The 13,688-nt window shown below is 41.1% G+C and overlaps 1 protein-coding gene across 2 annotated transcripts in view; it reads right to left on the bottom strand.

Annotated features, from left to right (window-relative positions):
• Positions 1–13,688, bottom strand: part of KLF8 (Kruppel like factor 8) — a 296,936-nt gene that overhangs the window by 60,422 nt on the left and 222,826 nt on the right. The window contains exon 1 of one of the 2 annotated variants that reach the window (XM_036839938.1): positions 3,668–4,278. The exons of the other annotated variant lie outside the window; for it this stretch is intronic. Coding sequence (XP_036695833.1) covers positions 3,668–3,674 — 7 coding nt within the window. The 5' untranslated portion in view covers positions 3,675–4,278. Of the gene's footprint in view, positions 1–3,667; positions 4,279–13,688 lie in introns of those variants that run through there. 2 annotated transcript variants of the gene reach the window in all.

The following is a 13,688-nucleotide window of genomic DNA, read 5'->3' as shown; positions in this document are numbered from 1 at the left end:
ATGCCAGCATTTTGAGCATGGAATATGGGAACCACAACAACTATGTTTCTCCATTTCTTACTACACTATCATGCATTCTTCTAAGTGCTTTACAAAATTAGCACATTTATTCCTTACTGCAACCCTATGAGGTAGTTTCTACTATTATCCTCAGTGCAAAGATGAGAAAACTCAAGTTCAGAGTTTAAATAACTTCACCAAGATTATGATGATGGTAAATTGTGGGACCAGGTAAATGAAAAGGAGAAGTCTTGAATGAGAGGTGGGGGAAGAGTCTAGGGGTAATGATGGATTCTATTTTAGAAATGATGAGTTTGAGGTTACAACAAAATATCAAAATGCTAATGATTTGATACCTGGATTGGTATCAAATACCTGGATTTGGCTCTAGAGTTAGGTTATAGCTCCTTAATTTAAAGTGTTTAATACTTCCAGAGTTTGCTTTGCCCACATTACATCTAGTTTGTCTAAGTACACAAATATCTTTAATTTTTTATACAAAGCGCCAAGCTGGTTACAGACTTTTAAATCCAACTTCCTGTCTCACTGAATTACCTTCCTTTTTTCCAAAAAACAAACAACTTTTAAATAAAATAAACTACTCTAAGTAACAAAATGATGAGACCCTCCACTTAAGAAATATGTATTAGAAGTTAGGTACAGAGTCCAATGTTTTACTTACATTATTTATAATCACAAATTACTGTATTATTTTAGATGTGAGAAAACTGAGGCTAGGTGATAAAGCTGAGCTGGGGACAATAAATACAACAAAAACCCAACTTCAGGTATACAACCTGAATTGAACACATTATTATATGAGAATCAGAAAGTACATCAAACAAGGTTTCACATCATCTTTGGATAAACTAATGAACCTGATATGACAATGTTATTCATTCACACTCTACTTAGTAATGAGATGACAACTGTACTAGATGATCATCTAGGTCAATCATCCCAATCAAGTTTTCCTTCACTGACAAAAACATGACATTTTGGAGCTAAATCTTAGAAGATCATCTATAATATATGTACCCCGTGTTTACATGGGAAAGTTAATTGGGTAAGTACTTTGAAGATACAATCATAGTAATATCCTCAAGCACCTTTCTGTCTAGAAAGGGGGTAAGGGCTTAGATATGTACAGAAATGACCAAAATACAGGGAAGAGAGTTGTGTAGGTTCCAGATAATGTGAGTAAAGTGATACGGAAACTCAAAAGAGTTTATTTCTATATGCAAGGATCAGGTAAATTTTCATACAAATGGCATTTGATTTGGGATTAATAATGAGAGGAATATTATAAATACTGTTTTAAGGAAAAAATCATAAAAAACAAGTACATTACAAAGCAGTTCATTTATAAGTATCCACTGAGCCGAACAGACAGTGATGTACAATTTCTAAGGAATAGCTGAGGAGATAAGGAAAGATTTATGTGGGGGCTAAGGACTAAAATAGGACTTGAAGGAAGATTGAGGTTTAAATGGGGGGTGGGCAAAAAGAAGTCATTTAAGATGGAGGAATAGAAAACGAGTTTTTAACAATTTTATCAGTGCCTGACACAGTTTGCCAACACATATTTGCTAAATGAATTATATATCCAAAGGCAATCTTATTATTCATCAGTGTAAGTGAGACAATAAAATAGAACTGACTCAAGGCAAGGGTGAATATATAAATGTGTCACATAATAATAATGCCCCTGCCAGAATGAGAAAAGATTGATCTCCCTCACCACCAGATACACACAATCCGGAGAGATGAAAGATGACTAGACTAGGCTTGGTGACTTGGTTATTGGAATTCAATTAACTGAACCAACAAGGGCCCCATTTCAGAAATGCATATACTAGGATGATGGGGGTTGGGGGGAGTTGAAGAAATGGTGGTGGTAATCTAGTTCACGTTTTTTTCCCCAGTTTTCTTTCCAATGTATCCTGAAAGCCCTAATGAGAGGTACATATGGCTCCCCAGAGCTCTGAAAATAGAGCCATTAACTAGTCTGGTCTTGAGGATGGACTAGATTCACCTATCACTTTTACTTTTGAGTTTATATTTCTGCCCTTCCTATGTTTTCTGCCTGTTTGCCCTCCAAGCCAACCTGAAGACACTGTTCCCAGCCCATTCTCTGTGTTCCTAACAGTCACCAAAAATTAACAACCTTCATATATAAGGGTCCCCCCCAAAAATCTGAAGAATGGGATGAGGTCATTTGTCAGTCACTGGTTTCTGTTGTCCAAAGGTCCTGTTGGTTATATCATCCTAGTTAAGTTGTCCAAAGAATGAGGGGAAAGGCAGGCTAGTGGCCCTTTCTCTCAGAGGTGCTAAAGTCCAGTGGGAACAATGTTAAATCAGTAGCAAGCAAAACCTATGTTCTAGCTTCAGACTTTGGGCAAGCTAATTCAATATTCCAAGGTCTCCTTTCACTCCCTGGAAGGTGTTTTAAGGACAGCAAAACACTAATTCTATCAGTGGTGTTCCAGAGAAGGAGTCTCAAACTGAGTAGGAAAAGGAAGTGAAACTCAGTTATATATGGAGTGGCAGCCTCTGTCACATACACTAAGGTATTTAATCTACCCAAATATCTTTAAGATTATTAATCCACATTCTCTAGTGGAGAAAAGCAATGCCCAGGGTCACACGGCTAGTAAGTGGTGGCATTAGGATTTCAAAGCAGATCTGCCTGTTACCCCAACCATCATAGTCTCCATCAGCTTCAAATCCAAATTTGGAGATTATTCTCTTTGCCTAGTTATTATCACATTGAGTGCCATCAGACTGCTGCTTAATAAACGCTTTCTTTACAATGTAGACAGAACAAAAGGAAATAAAGGATCGTTCCCTTGACCATCTGTTTGTATTTATTTTTCCAAAGAATAAGTTTTATTTATTTTGTGATTTATTTTTCCCCAAATTCTTAGAGTTAAACATAAAAAGCCCACAAAAAGGCAGCTCTTCTAAGTGACCATTGCGAATCGATACTCTGCAGCAATCCCAGCAATTCGGCCCAATCTTCCACCTACACAGACAAACCAACCGCCTTAGCCACGTTTTAAAGAGCCAGAGCAGGGCCTATGCTTTCTCCTCCAACCATGCCCAGCCCCTCCTTAAAGAGCCGGCACGCCCAAAGCAGCTCCTCCCCGGCGGCTGCCCTCAGGGCCTCGCCGTTCAATAGCCTCGGCTCAAACCTTAACCCCCTGCTCTTCTCCTTCCTTTTAGAAGCATATCTAGGTATCTGCTACTATTTAGGGGGGTTACCTTGGAACGTTGGCCTTCCGAATCCCGTTCTCTCTGGTAGCAACTTTGGCTGTGTGGGGTTAAGTCAAAGACAAACCTTACCCCTGAAGGAAAAATGAAAGCGCCAAACCAGGGCGGATTAAATTAAACAAATCCATCCATTCGTGCCCCTCTTCATTTCTCCTACGAGGCTCCCCAAAGTACTCCTCCCATTCCGAACCCCTCTTTGCTCAGCCCTTTAGCAAAATCATTTTCCCTTGAGTTTCATTTGATTCCATATAATGTTTGTACCCTTCTCTCCCCACCGCCCCCGCCGCACTCCCTCTTCTAAAACCTATAGAAGTGAGGAGTGGGGGTGGGATGGGGGATAGAATCTAGAGGGAGGAGATGGGAATGGGTGGGTTCTAATTCCGGAGTCACTTACCGCCCATGTCACTAGCTGGGGACTCCTGAAGTGTCCGGAGCTCATGCGGTCCTCTGAGAGGCTCATACTCCTGATCGCAAGACAGCTGTTTCCCTCACACCCGCCCCTGTCTGACAGCGCGCCAGGCGGCTCGCTCTTGCCTTCTCTTTCTCGGCCCCCCACCTCCTCTTTTTCTCCTGGCTGGAAATGAGGAGGAGGGCCAGAGCCGACAGAGTCGATTCAGACCCAGCTGGGCCACCCTCGAAACAAGGGAAACAAAGCTCTCAAGCATCCAACCCCAAATTGGGGAGCCAGCAAAACCGACTTCCTAAAAAGAATCTTCCCCTTGCTGCAATGCTCTTTTAGCTCTTTTCCTCGGCTAAAAATAAAGTGGGTTCGCTGGGCCCAAGTGGCCAAGGTTGAGGATCCTCCGTTCCCCTTTCACCTCTACCAATTCAGTTCCGGCCAAACCCACTCTCCACCCATCCTCTGAACTCCACACACCCTTGAGGAGAGTGTCGGGGCTAAGAGCTAAGAAAACCAACCCAAACCCCAAAGCACTACTTGAATACAAAGTTGAGGTGGAGGACTCCTTCAAGACAGGAACCCAGGAGAATAGACCAAAAGAGGATCCCTTTACTGCCGTTGTTGCTGCTGCACACCCCAAAGCCTTCCTAAAAAGAAAGGAGGGGCAAATGCCTACGATTGGTGGAAACACATAGGGGCACCCCAGTCTAGGATAGGGATTTCAGCAAAAAACGTCAAGAACTCGTGCGGGTACTCTAGAGTGAGGTTTCTTGGGTGCACCTAGCTGCCCCACTGGGGACCTCACGTTCATGAGGGTCAGTACCGACACTGCTAGCTGGGCAACCCGAGTGGGTGGGGTGACTTGCCTCCTGCCCGGCTAGACTCAGAGAAGAGGTGTGACTATCCTGAGGGTGGAGTTCCTTAAAAGGGACAGGCGGCCACTAGAGGAGAGTGAAGAGTGGAAGGAGGTGGAGAAGGGGGGCGCTGAGACCAAGGAGGGAGAAGGGAGGGGGTGGGGCGGGGCCCAGGGTGGAGAGCTCTGGTCTTGCCCCTGGCGGCAGTCTCCAGAAGCAGCAGGTACAACTCAATCAATTTCAGTTCCTTATTCTCAAAGAGGCTTGTAAGCACACCGTTTGGTTACCTATCCATTTGCGTGTTAAGCTGAGGGAGGGTGAAAGGGATGTGGGAATGGGAGTGGGGGCTGTATAGGAAGGGAGGAATAGGGAAGGGGAAAAGCAAGAAAGCTGGCAACTGAAAAATATTTACAGTCCTAGCTCTCCATGGTAATAGTGTGACACTAGCAAGGACAACGAAGTCACAGTATCTTCTCAGGGAGGAGACTAAGAGCAAAGGAGAATGGAACTGGGGGCATTTTCTAGCAAGAGATAAGGGAAGAAGGTGAGGGTGAAAGGGTGGGAGGGGAAGAAGGAGGAGTTGAAGGAACTGTGAATACAGAAAGGTTCTTTTTAGTCTCCCAAATACCAGACCTCTAAGAATAGAGTCCTCAAACCCCTGAGATGGCCTCTCTTCCAGGCATTGTGGAAGATCCCTGCAGAGCTGAATCCATAGCAAATAAGCCACATTTCCAGGATTTCTTTGCCCTTGCTTGAAAGTCCCTCTCTAAACCATTTAATAGGAGGCCAGGAAGTCACAGGCAACCACAGGCCTTTTTCAGTGCCTCTTTGCTACCACAGTTCTTTTAAAGGGGAGGAAAGAAAGAGAAGAAACAAAGCAGAGAGAGGGAGGGAGCAGAGAGACAGGAGAAATAATAATAGCTACTGTGTATTCAGCACCTAATATGGGCAAATCACTAGGCCAAGTGTTTTACATTCATCATTTCTCATTTATTCCTGATAACAACCCTGGAGAATAGGTGCTATTATACTCTCCAAGCTCCTCCTTGTTTTTTTGGCCGCCGGGGAATTCCCAAGCCCCCTTTTAAAAATAGAAAACTGAGGTTCACAGCCCAGTACTTCCCAACACATATATGCCCACTCGCTTGATATTGCTGCCAGAATGTCTTTAATCGTCTCATCTTTTCTTATTCCACCCCAAACTCGGTTATTCCTCCTGTAGTTCACCTGAATGACATCACCATGTACCCCAACATCCAAGACAACACTCTGGGACTCATCCTTTAATCTGCTGTGATCTGGACCCTGTCTACCTCTCAGGCAGCAGAGCTTTTGCTGATTTCCTGGGTCTTACCTGTATTACAAATCCCAGAGAATGCCAGGTTATTGCCATCCTCTATGCTTTGGCTCATTTTTCTTTCTCTTTCTCAAATGGCCTAAGCTCTCTGTCTACCTCCTTGAAAGGACTAATTCAAGATCATCTCCCCTCCTTACTTAATTCTTTCAGGCAGAACTAACCATCGCTTCCTCTGTGCCCTTCTCTACCTCAGGGCACATATTTGTTGATATAATTGCTTGCCCATACTAGACTATAAAGTCCCTGAAGTTAGGCACAAGATGTTATCATCTCTGTAACCTGGGTGCCAGGTATTATTATTAACAATAATAATAGTTATTGACCATTAACTATGTGCCAAACTGTTCTAAGCCATATGTGTATACATATATACACTTACTGAGTATATATAAATATATATATATATATATATATGTTTTATATATCAGAGCTAATTGCAAAGGCAGGACTTTTCCTTTATATTCTTTGCCTCTTGACACATCAATAATCAGCAAGTGGCCACGTAAGTCACAGGAAAGGGTATGGGGGAACACGTATGGAGAAGTAGAAATTGAGATCAGTTTCCCTCTCCTTCCAGGAAGCAACACAGACTCTCCTTTGTATTAGCTTCCTTAAGAAATAAACCAAACAGCGACCTGCAATACCTTTAACTCCTTCCATCAAACCCGAAGGCTTAAGGAGACTGCCTGCTTGAAGTAGCAGCCTGTGCTTTCCTCTTTATAACCAGAGTCAGATGAGGAATGTAAGAGTTAAATTAAGCAGGGAACCAATGAACAACAGCTAAGAAATATGCAGATACCCCAGGTGTCAAGGCCCAAGAAGCGCTGTTTTTCCCTTTCCCTCTTCCTCTCTTCATCCTCCTGCCTTTCCTCCTCCTTTTCTTGAAAGCCAGCTGACAAACTACTAGGGTGGAGCCCAGTCTGAGGGCTAGAGGGAGGGGAAGAAAAGCCTCAGTAAGAGGACTCCACCCTCCCTGCTCCCAGTAGAACAACAACAAAAGAGAAGTCTTGGGGAGCTGGGGCTGAGAGGAAGGTGGGGCAGAATAGGGTGAAGTGAGGAAGGGAGGGGAGAGCAAGGGGTGATAGGGGCCCAACAGGGTAGAGTTGGTCTGGGGAAGTCAAGTTGTATATAAACAGAAAAGCCTGCATTCTTAAGTCACTGTTGTTCACGGAACAACAAAAGTGTAGCTGAAAGTAGCGCATAGCTCAGATCTAATAGGAAAAATATTGCCCTCCTCACCCGCTTTCTTCTTTTTCTGCAGTTCCCCAGAGGGAATATTCCCCCTGTGAGCTCAGCTAGAAGGAGACCTTTTGCCCCTCTGCTAATGTTGAACAAGTGTTAAGTTCCTCACACATGCCAGAAGACAGTGCTAAGTTCTGCCAGCAAAGGATAAGGATATTTTAGAGAAGGAAATCCAGTTAGCTGAGAACAGAAAGCCTGGAAAGAGATTGTAGGAGAACAACAGTGACTTAGCTTGCAAACTGTACAACCTTGGGTAAGTGATCTCACTTCTCTAAAAGTCAGTTTCCTCACCTATTTCTTTTAAAGGTATGCTGCTAGTACTTCTCAGAATTGTTAAAAGATTTAAAAAGATGCAGAGGTGGCTTTACAGTGAAATTAATGAAGTTTGAGCTTCAAGGTCCCTCATTTGAATGGCCCCTTTCCAAGACACTGAGAGTGATCAAACTGTGTTTTTCTTAAAGAGGATCCCCAAAGTTGTATAAGCTTCAGGCCCCACAAGACCTGGATCTGCCCCCAATGAGATTATAGCCTACAAAGCACAGTACCTCACACAAAGAAAGCATTCAAGATAGGATAACTATTATTCTTGGCAATGGCAGCTCTTAAATCTACTAGCTTTAGATTGCGTCCCTTTCTGGACACAGATATTGGGAACATGCCTCCATGTTTCCCATAACTCCCATACTTGTATATATGAATAACTTATAAAAATTAATAACTAAACTGCTTGCTTGAGACATTCAGAGGCATGACTAAATTCACCTTAGGAATGGCCAGTGGGCCAGGAGCAGGTGACCAGGCTTTGAAATTCTCTTGGAAGAGCACCATCCTAGGAAAGCTCTAGCAGGCCTGCTACCATCCACGAGTTTAGTTGTACCTCAGGCTGCTAACTTTATGAGTAGAGCTTGACTAGGGGTGTGTATGTGTGTGGGGTGTGTGTGTGTGTGTATGTGTGCGTGGACTTTTCACACTATTTAGACCCTAGATGCTACCACACCTATAAATTGGAGGAGGGAAGAGGCTTTATAATCAGCAACCAAGCCAAATCAGAAAAACTGGGATCCTCAGCCTCATCTGCAGGAAAGGAATAACATCCTTGGCCTGGTCCCAAAAATGTATATTCCTGAGTCAGAGAAGGATTCTACTGAGTATACAAGAAAAAGACTTGCATGCTTGCTTTCATATTAAACAAATAAATATACAAGATTGTCTAAGGAAATGTATAAATAGAACAGGAACTTCTTTATCATTAAGCTGGATTCAGAGAGGCACCAGGGCCCTGCAGCCCTCCCCCGCAAAGCAGACTCATGATTATCATCCTTGCATTACCACAAATAGCTCTCACTGTCCTAACAGATGGGTTGTGTCCATCTACCGCTGTCCCCCAAACCAGTGGGAGAATGGCTTTCACCGTACAGCCTATTGTAGTCTTATCACTTCCCTGAGAAAGTGAGAGGGAGAGAAGAAAGAAGATGGAGAGTATGTATTCGGTGCTTTCTTAAAACCTTTCCACTAACATACCTATTGAGGTATTGCACCTTTATTCTTTCCTTCCTCTGCTCTTTGTTTGTCCAAATGGCCCTGTATTGTGGTAGCTCTTTCCTCTCAAGTCAATATCACAAATATAGTTGTAGCAGCCTACCATTAAGCCACAATGACAGGACATTACCTTTTCAGGTCAGGCTAGTAGTGAATTTAAAAGTGTAAGACAGGCAGATTAGCAGTGGTAATTCACTTCATAAAGTGAGATAAATGGTTTGATCTGGGAAGTGAATCTATAGTATGTCATGGGGATATAGGCAACTACACCTGTTTACATGGTGTAAACACATAGCTGAAATGATCAGGACTATGTGAAGAACAGGTGGAAATATATACACAAATATGATGAAAATAAAACACTGGAGGCATACACTAGAGGCAAGAGTTAGTCACCCAAGCACAGAATGTTGTTGTAGGAAGGGCCTGAAGAGATCATTTCATTCAGCATTTTTCAACATGTCTTAGGCATATCCCTGGTGGTATGAAGGATTATCTTAGACAGTACAGAGTTAACTATTTTCTAATAGTAATCATGTATTTTAATGGTTGCCTTCTATTTATGGGGAGTTAGGCTGGCTTTCTACTTATGGTAGTGCTATTTTTGATGCAATTTTTTAGTAAAATAAGTCAGTTTATTTAAGGAAGCATACTAAGTAAATAACAGTACAGCTAATACTCAGATATGGTCTAAATCATGAAGGTGAAATGTAAATAACTGAATTTTAGCAAACAATGATTGAACCCAATTATCTTCCCAATTCAGGAGCTCCTTTATTAGACACTTTGGTTTAAAGGAAAGTCTAACCCCCAAATAAATAAATGTATAGCAATCCTGCCTCCTCCTCCTCCTATAACCATGACAGAATTGCTAATATAACATGGAAGTTTTCCACTGAGCTTGGATGAAACCTTATACTGTTTCTGAACACACTTCTACAGCAAGTTTTCCTTGAACCTCCAGTTTGGGCTAAGGGGGTCTCTTCTAGCCCTTATAGCACGCTGACATAATTCTTTCATAAGACTCACCACATTATAGTACACCTATCTTTTTATATGGCAGTTTCATTCATTTGACTGTCAGTTCCTTGAGGTTAGGAGTTCAATCATCAGTAGTTCAATCATCTTTATATTTTTAGCTCTTTGCACAGTACTTGTCATATAACAAGTACTCAATAAAAGTTGGTGGAATGGAATAATTTAGAGCCACATGTCTCAGTGTAAATTCTGATTTCACCACTTGCTAGCTGTGTGACCCTGAACAAGTTATTTAACGTATCTGGGCCTTGGTGTCCTCATCTGTAAGATAGGAATAATAATAGTTCATATCTCATAGGATATTGAGAGGATTATGTAATTTAATACATATACATATAACATGCTTAGAACAGAACTTGGCACAGACTAAGCACTACACACATTTTTGCTATTATTATGTTGAACTGAAATATGTTTTTTTGAAATTTCTACCTGTGCATCCTGAGACTGACCCATGGAAAAACAAAGAGCAAGTCTACTCCTTCTTCCATGTCATGGTCCCTCAAATGTCTCACCTTCTTTTCCCTCCCATAAACATCCCTGATTGCTTAATCCATCCCCTGTATAATATGGTTTCCATACTTTCAACAACCTGTTTTCTTGGTCGGTTACAGCAAAATGATCAGAACTCCCAGGCTAGAGATGCTGTCTCACAGAGACCAACGTACTCCCCCATATTGTTTACCAGGCAAGCAAGTGCAAGGATGAGTATATCTCTATTACCAGAAAAGAAGAGATGGGGACAAAGGAAGCTCATCCTAGATTTAAATATAACAATGAAAAGTTGGAAAGAATCTGAATGTTCACAACAAGATGTTGGGTAGCTAAATTATAGTTCATGCATATGACTACAGAGTTATTCAAATTTAAGGTTTTCAAATATTCTCAGTGACCATGGAAAATATTTATATAATAATGTTAAATGTAAAAATAGGACACAAAAGTGCACTTACACTATCATTTCATTTTTGTTCAACATACATGCCACACATTTTTACCACAGAAATAAACACATTTTAGTATTAAAAAAGGATAGCCATAGAATTATAAGACAATTTTGTTTTTTAAATTTTTCTATAACGAGCATGTTTTACTTTTATAATTGGAAAAAATATTTGAGTTAGATGTCAAATTAAAGTTGTAGGTAGTTGAAGGATTATGGGAAGTTTGTTTCCTTTTTTATACTTTGTTTTCTAAATTTTCTATAACAAATTTGTACTATTTCTATAATTAGAATAAAACAACTCGGATGAATTGTTTGTAAATCAGCATCTTATCATAACCCTCACTTGCCTGAATCACATCAGCTTAAAGAAAGAATACTCAAGTAGCATGTATATGTAATACTAGTAATAGGAACCACTCACATCATTTCTTACCTAGCTTATCAAAATAAACTCCTAATTAGTCTCCCTATCTCTACTTTTGCTCTCATGCACTGCAGCTAGGATTGATTATTCAGAAATCAGAAATTTCTCAAAGGTATCTTATTGCCCTCAAGATAAAAGCTAAAACCTCTTAGTGTGACCTACAAGAAAAGCCTTCATAAATGTTTCATACATTTTCCCTAGCCTCATCTCCTCAACCAGGACTTGCCACCTGCTCTGGACAATGCTTTGCAAGCCAAAGTACAGGAATTCTGGTTGAATGTCCCTTTTCCCCCTTATACATTTGGCAGAACAATTTTCCTTAGTAGCAAAAACCACAATTTTTAATTGGGTATGTTGTGCATTTGTGAGATTACGTTTTCTTTACCTGTCTCTCCCACTAGACCTCTTTTTTTTTTTTTTTGGCCATGCCATACAGCATGCAGGATCTTAGTTCTCTGACCAGGGATCAAACCCATGTCCCCTGCATTGGGAGCACAGAGTCTTAACCACTGGACCACCAGGGAAGTCCCTAGACTTCTTTTTTTGTGAAGGCAGAATCCAGGTATCTGGGCCTTGGTGTGTGACCCTGAACAAGTTATTCTGCTATTTTACTCTCAGATGTAGTCCACTGCTTGGAAGAGAATAGATGCTCAATGAATATTTGTTACCTCACTGACAAGCTAACTGAATATTAATATCCTCATCTGCTTTTTTTTTTTTTTTTTTTTTGCTAAGTATTCATCTTTGACTTCTCTCCTCTATAAATGTCCTGAATGTGCCTAGATAGCAAGGGGTCATAGTAGTGGGGTAGGGTAAAGTGGAGTAGGTTTTTCCCATTCATAATAATTGGTTAAAGAGCTTAGGGCTGAAATTAGTCTACATCGCTATAATCATAATAATAACAACACATATGAATGGTGTGTAGTCACTCTTCCAAACACTTTATCTGTAGAAAGACATTTAATTCCTGCAACAATCCTATAAGTGCCATTATCCCTATTTTACAGATGAGGAAATTAAGGCAGAGAGAACTTAAGTAACTTTGCCAAGATCACATACCATATCACCCCTTTTAGTTATCCTGATTTTATCTGGATCCAAAGAACATGGGACAAGCCTCAGTATCCTCAGAAATAGATTCTAGAGATACGAGTAAGAACCTGTTTTAAACCTGCACAAGTTTTGAACAGGGATGTCTCATCTAGTGACCACAGTAGAAATGAAGCAGGAGGCACTATTCCATGGTGACCAAAAAGGCCATTTGTTGTGGAATTATTTTTGCATTATGAATTTGCTTTAAAATTAGTCTGGACAATTCCAGCCAATATTATTGTTCTCATTTTAGAGTATCAGAAACGCACAGTATTTGTGAAAAAGTGCCTTGCACAGAATCAAGATTTTGTGACAGCATTTAAAACTCCAGTATATCATGGTTCTCACATTTGAGTGTGCATTAGAATCACCTGGACATCTTGTTAAAAACAGATTGCAGGGCCCTACCCCCAGGGTTTCTGATTTAGTAGGTTGTGGGTGAGACCTAAGAATTTTCATTTCTAGCAAGTTCCCAGGTTATGCTGATGCTGCTATTCTGGGGACCATACTTGGAAAACTAATGGTCTGAGTTTTGCTCATTAGGGTAATGCGAACATATATCCTGCTATCCCGTATTGCTCTACAGGTATTAGAAATCAACAGTTGACTGATCCATAGGAAGTACTTTTTATTGATTTTCAGAACAAAGAATGCTTTCTATAGTTAATTAATTTTTTTCCAGTTTACAGAAGCAGCTAATAATAATGACCACCATATTCTGAGTACCTACTGCACTGCTAAGCACTTTATAGTCATTACCTCATTTACTCCTCACTACATCACTGAGATTCTCATTTTGCCCTGGGTAGGAGCTGAAGGCCCACTGATGAAAAAGGTAGCTGAAGACAAAGGTGGCTCTGAAGAACACAACTGGAGAGAATAAATCATCATCATCATCATCACCATCATCTAACATTGGTGGAGCACTGTGATAAGCCCAATACTGGCTTTATTTAATCCATGCAAGCACCCTCAGAGTTAATATCCCAGTCTTATAGCCAAGTACATGCCAGAGTGTGCGTGTGTGTGCTTAACCTCTACTGCTTCCCAATGCTCAGTCTCAGGCTTTTTAATTCACCCATTTTGAATTGGGTGGATGGGGAAGACAGCAATGTAAATGGGAGAAGGAGAGGATACTGGAGAGAGGCTGGAGGTCAGTGGGCATCTCTAGCATTGGTTTAAACCTGGATATCCCCGGATTCTAGCCTTATGATAGCTAAGGATCATATTTTTTGGAGGTTATTTTTAGTCTGAGAAAAAAATGAGTCTGGTAGCTTTAGCAATGGCCCATTCCCCAGTTGCTAATACCTAGGGCTTAGAGCCACTCAATATTAATCATCTGTCTGTCTGCACAGAACTCCTGGCAGACCCATTCCTCCTGTGGGAGAAGTTGTAATAACTGGCCACTCACCATTTGTGTTTGATGATACTCATTCTTCAGAGAGGTCTCCAAACAGCTTTAGATTCCTTCAATAGCCTAACACAGGCAGAGCCTAAAAAAATCACTTGACCAAGGCTTCACA

The sequence above is a fragment of the Balaenoptera musculus genome, chromosome X (genome assembly GCF_009873245.2).
Source record: "Balaenoptera musculus isolate JJ_BM4_2016_0621 chromosome X, mBalMus1.pri.v3, whole genome shotgun sequence".
In the NCBI taxonomy this organism is placed as follows: domain Eukaryota; kingdom Metazoa; phylum Chordata; class Mammalia; order Artiodactyla; family Balaenopteridae; genus Balaenoptera; species Balaenoptera musculus.
This window is presented reverse-complemented; position numbering and strand designations above follow the sequence as displayed.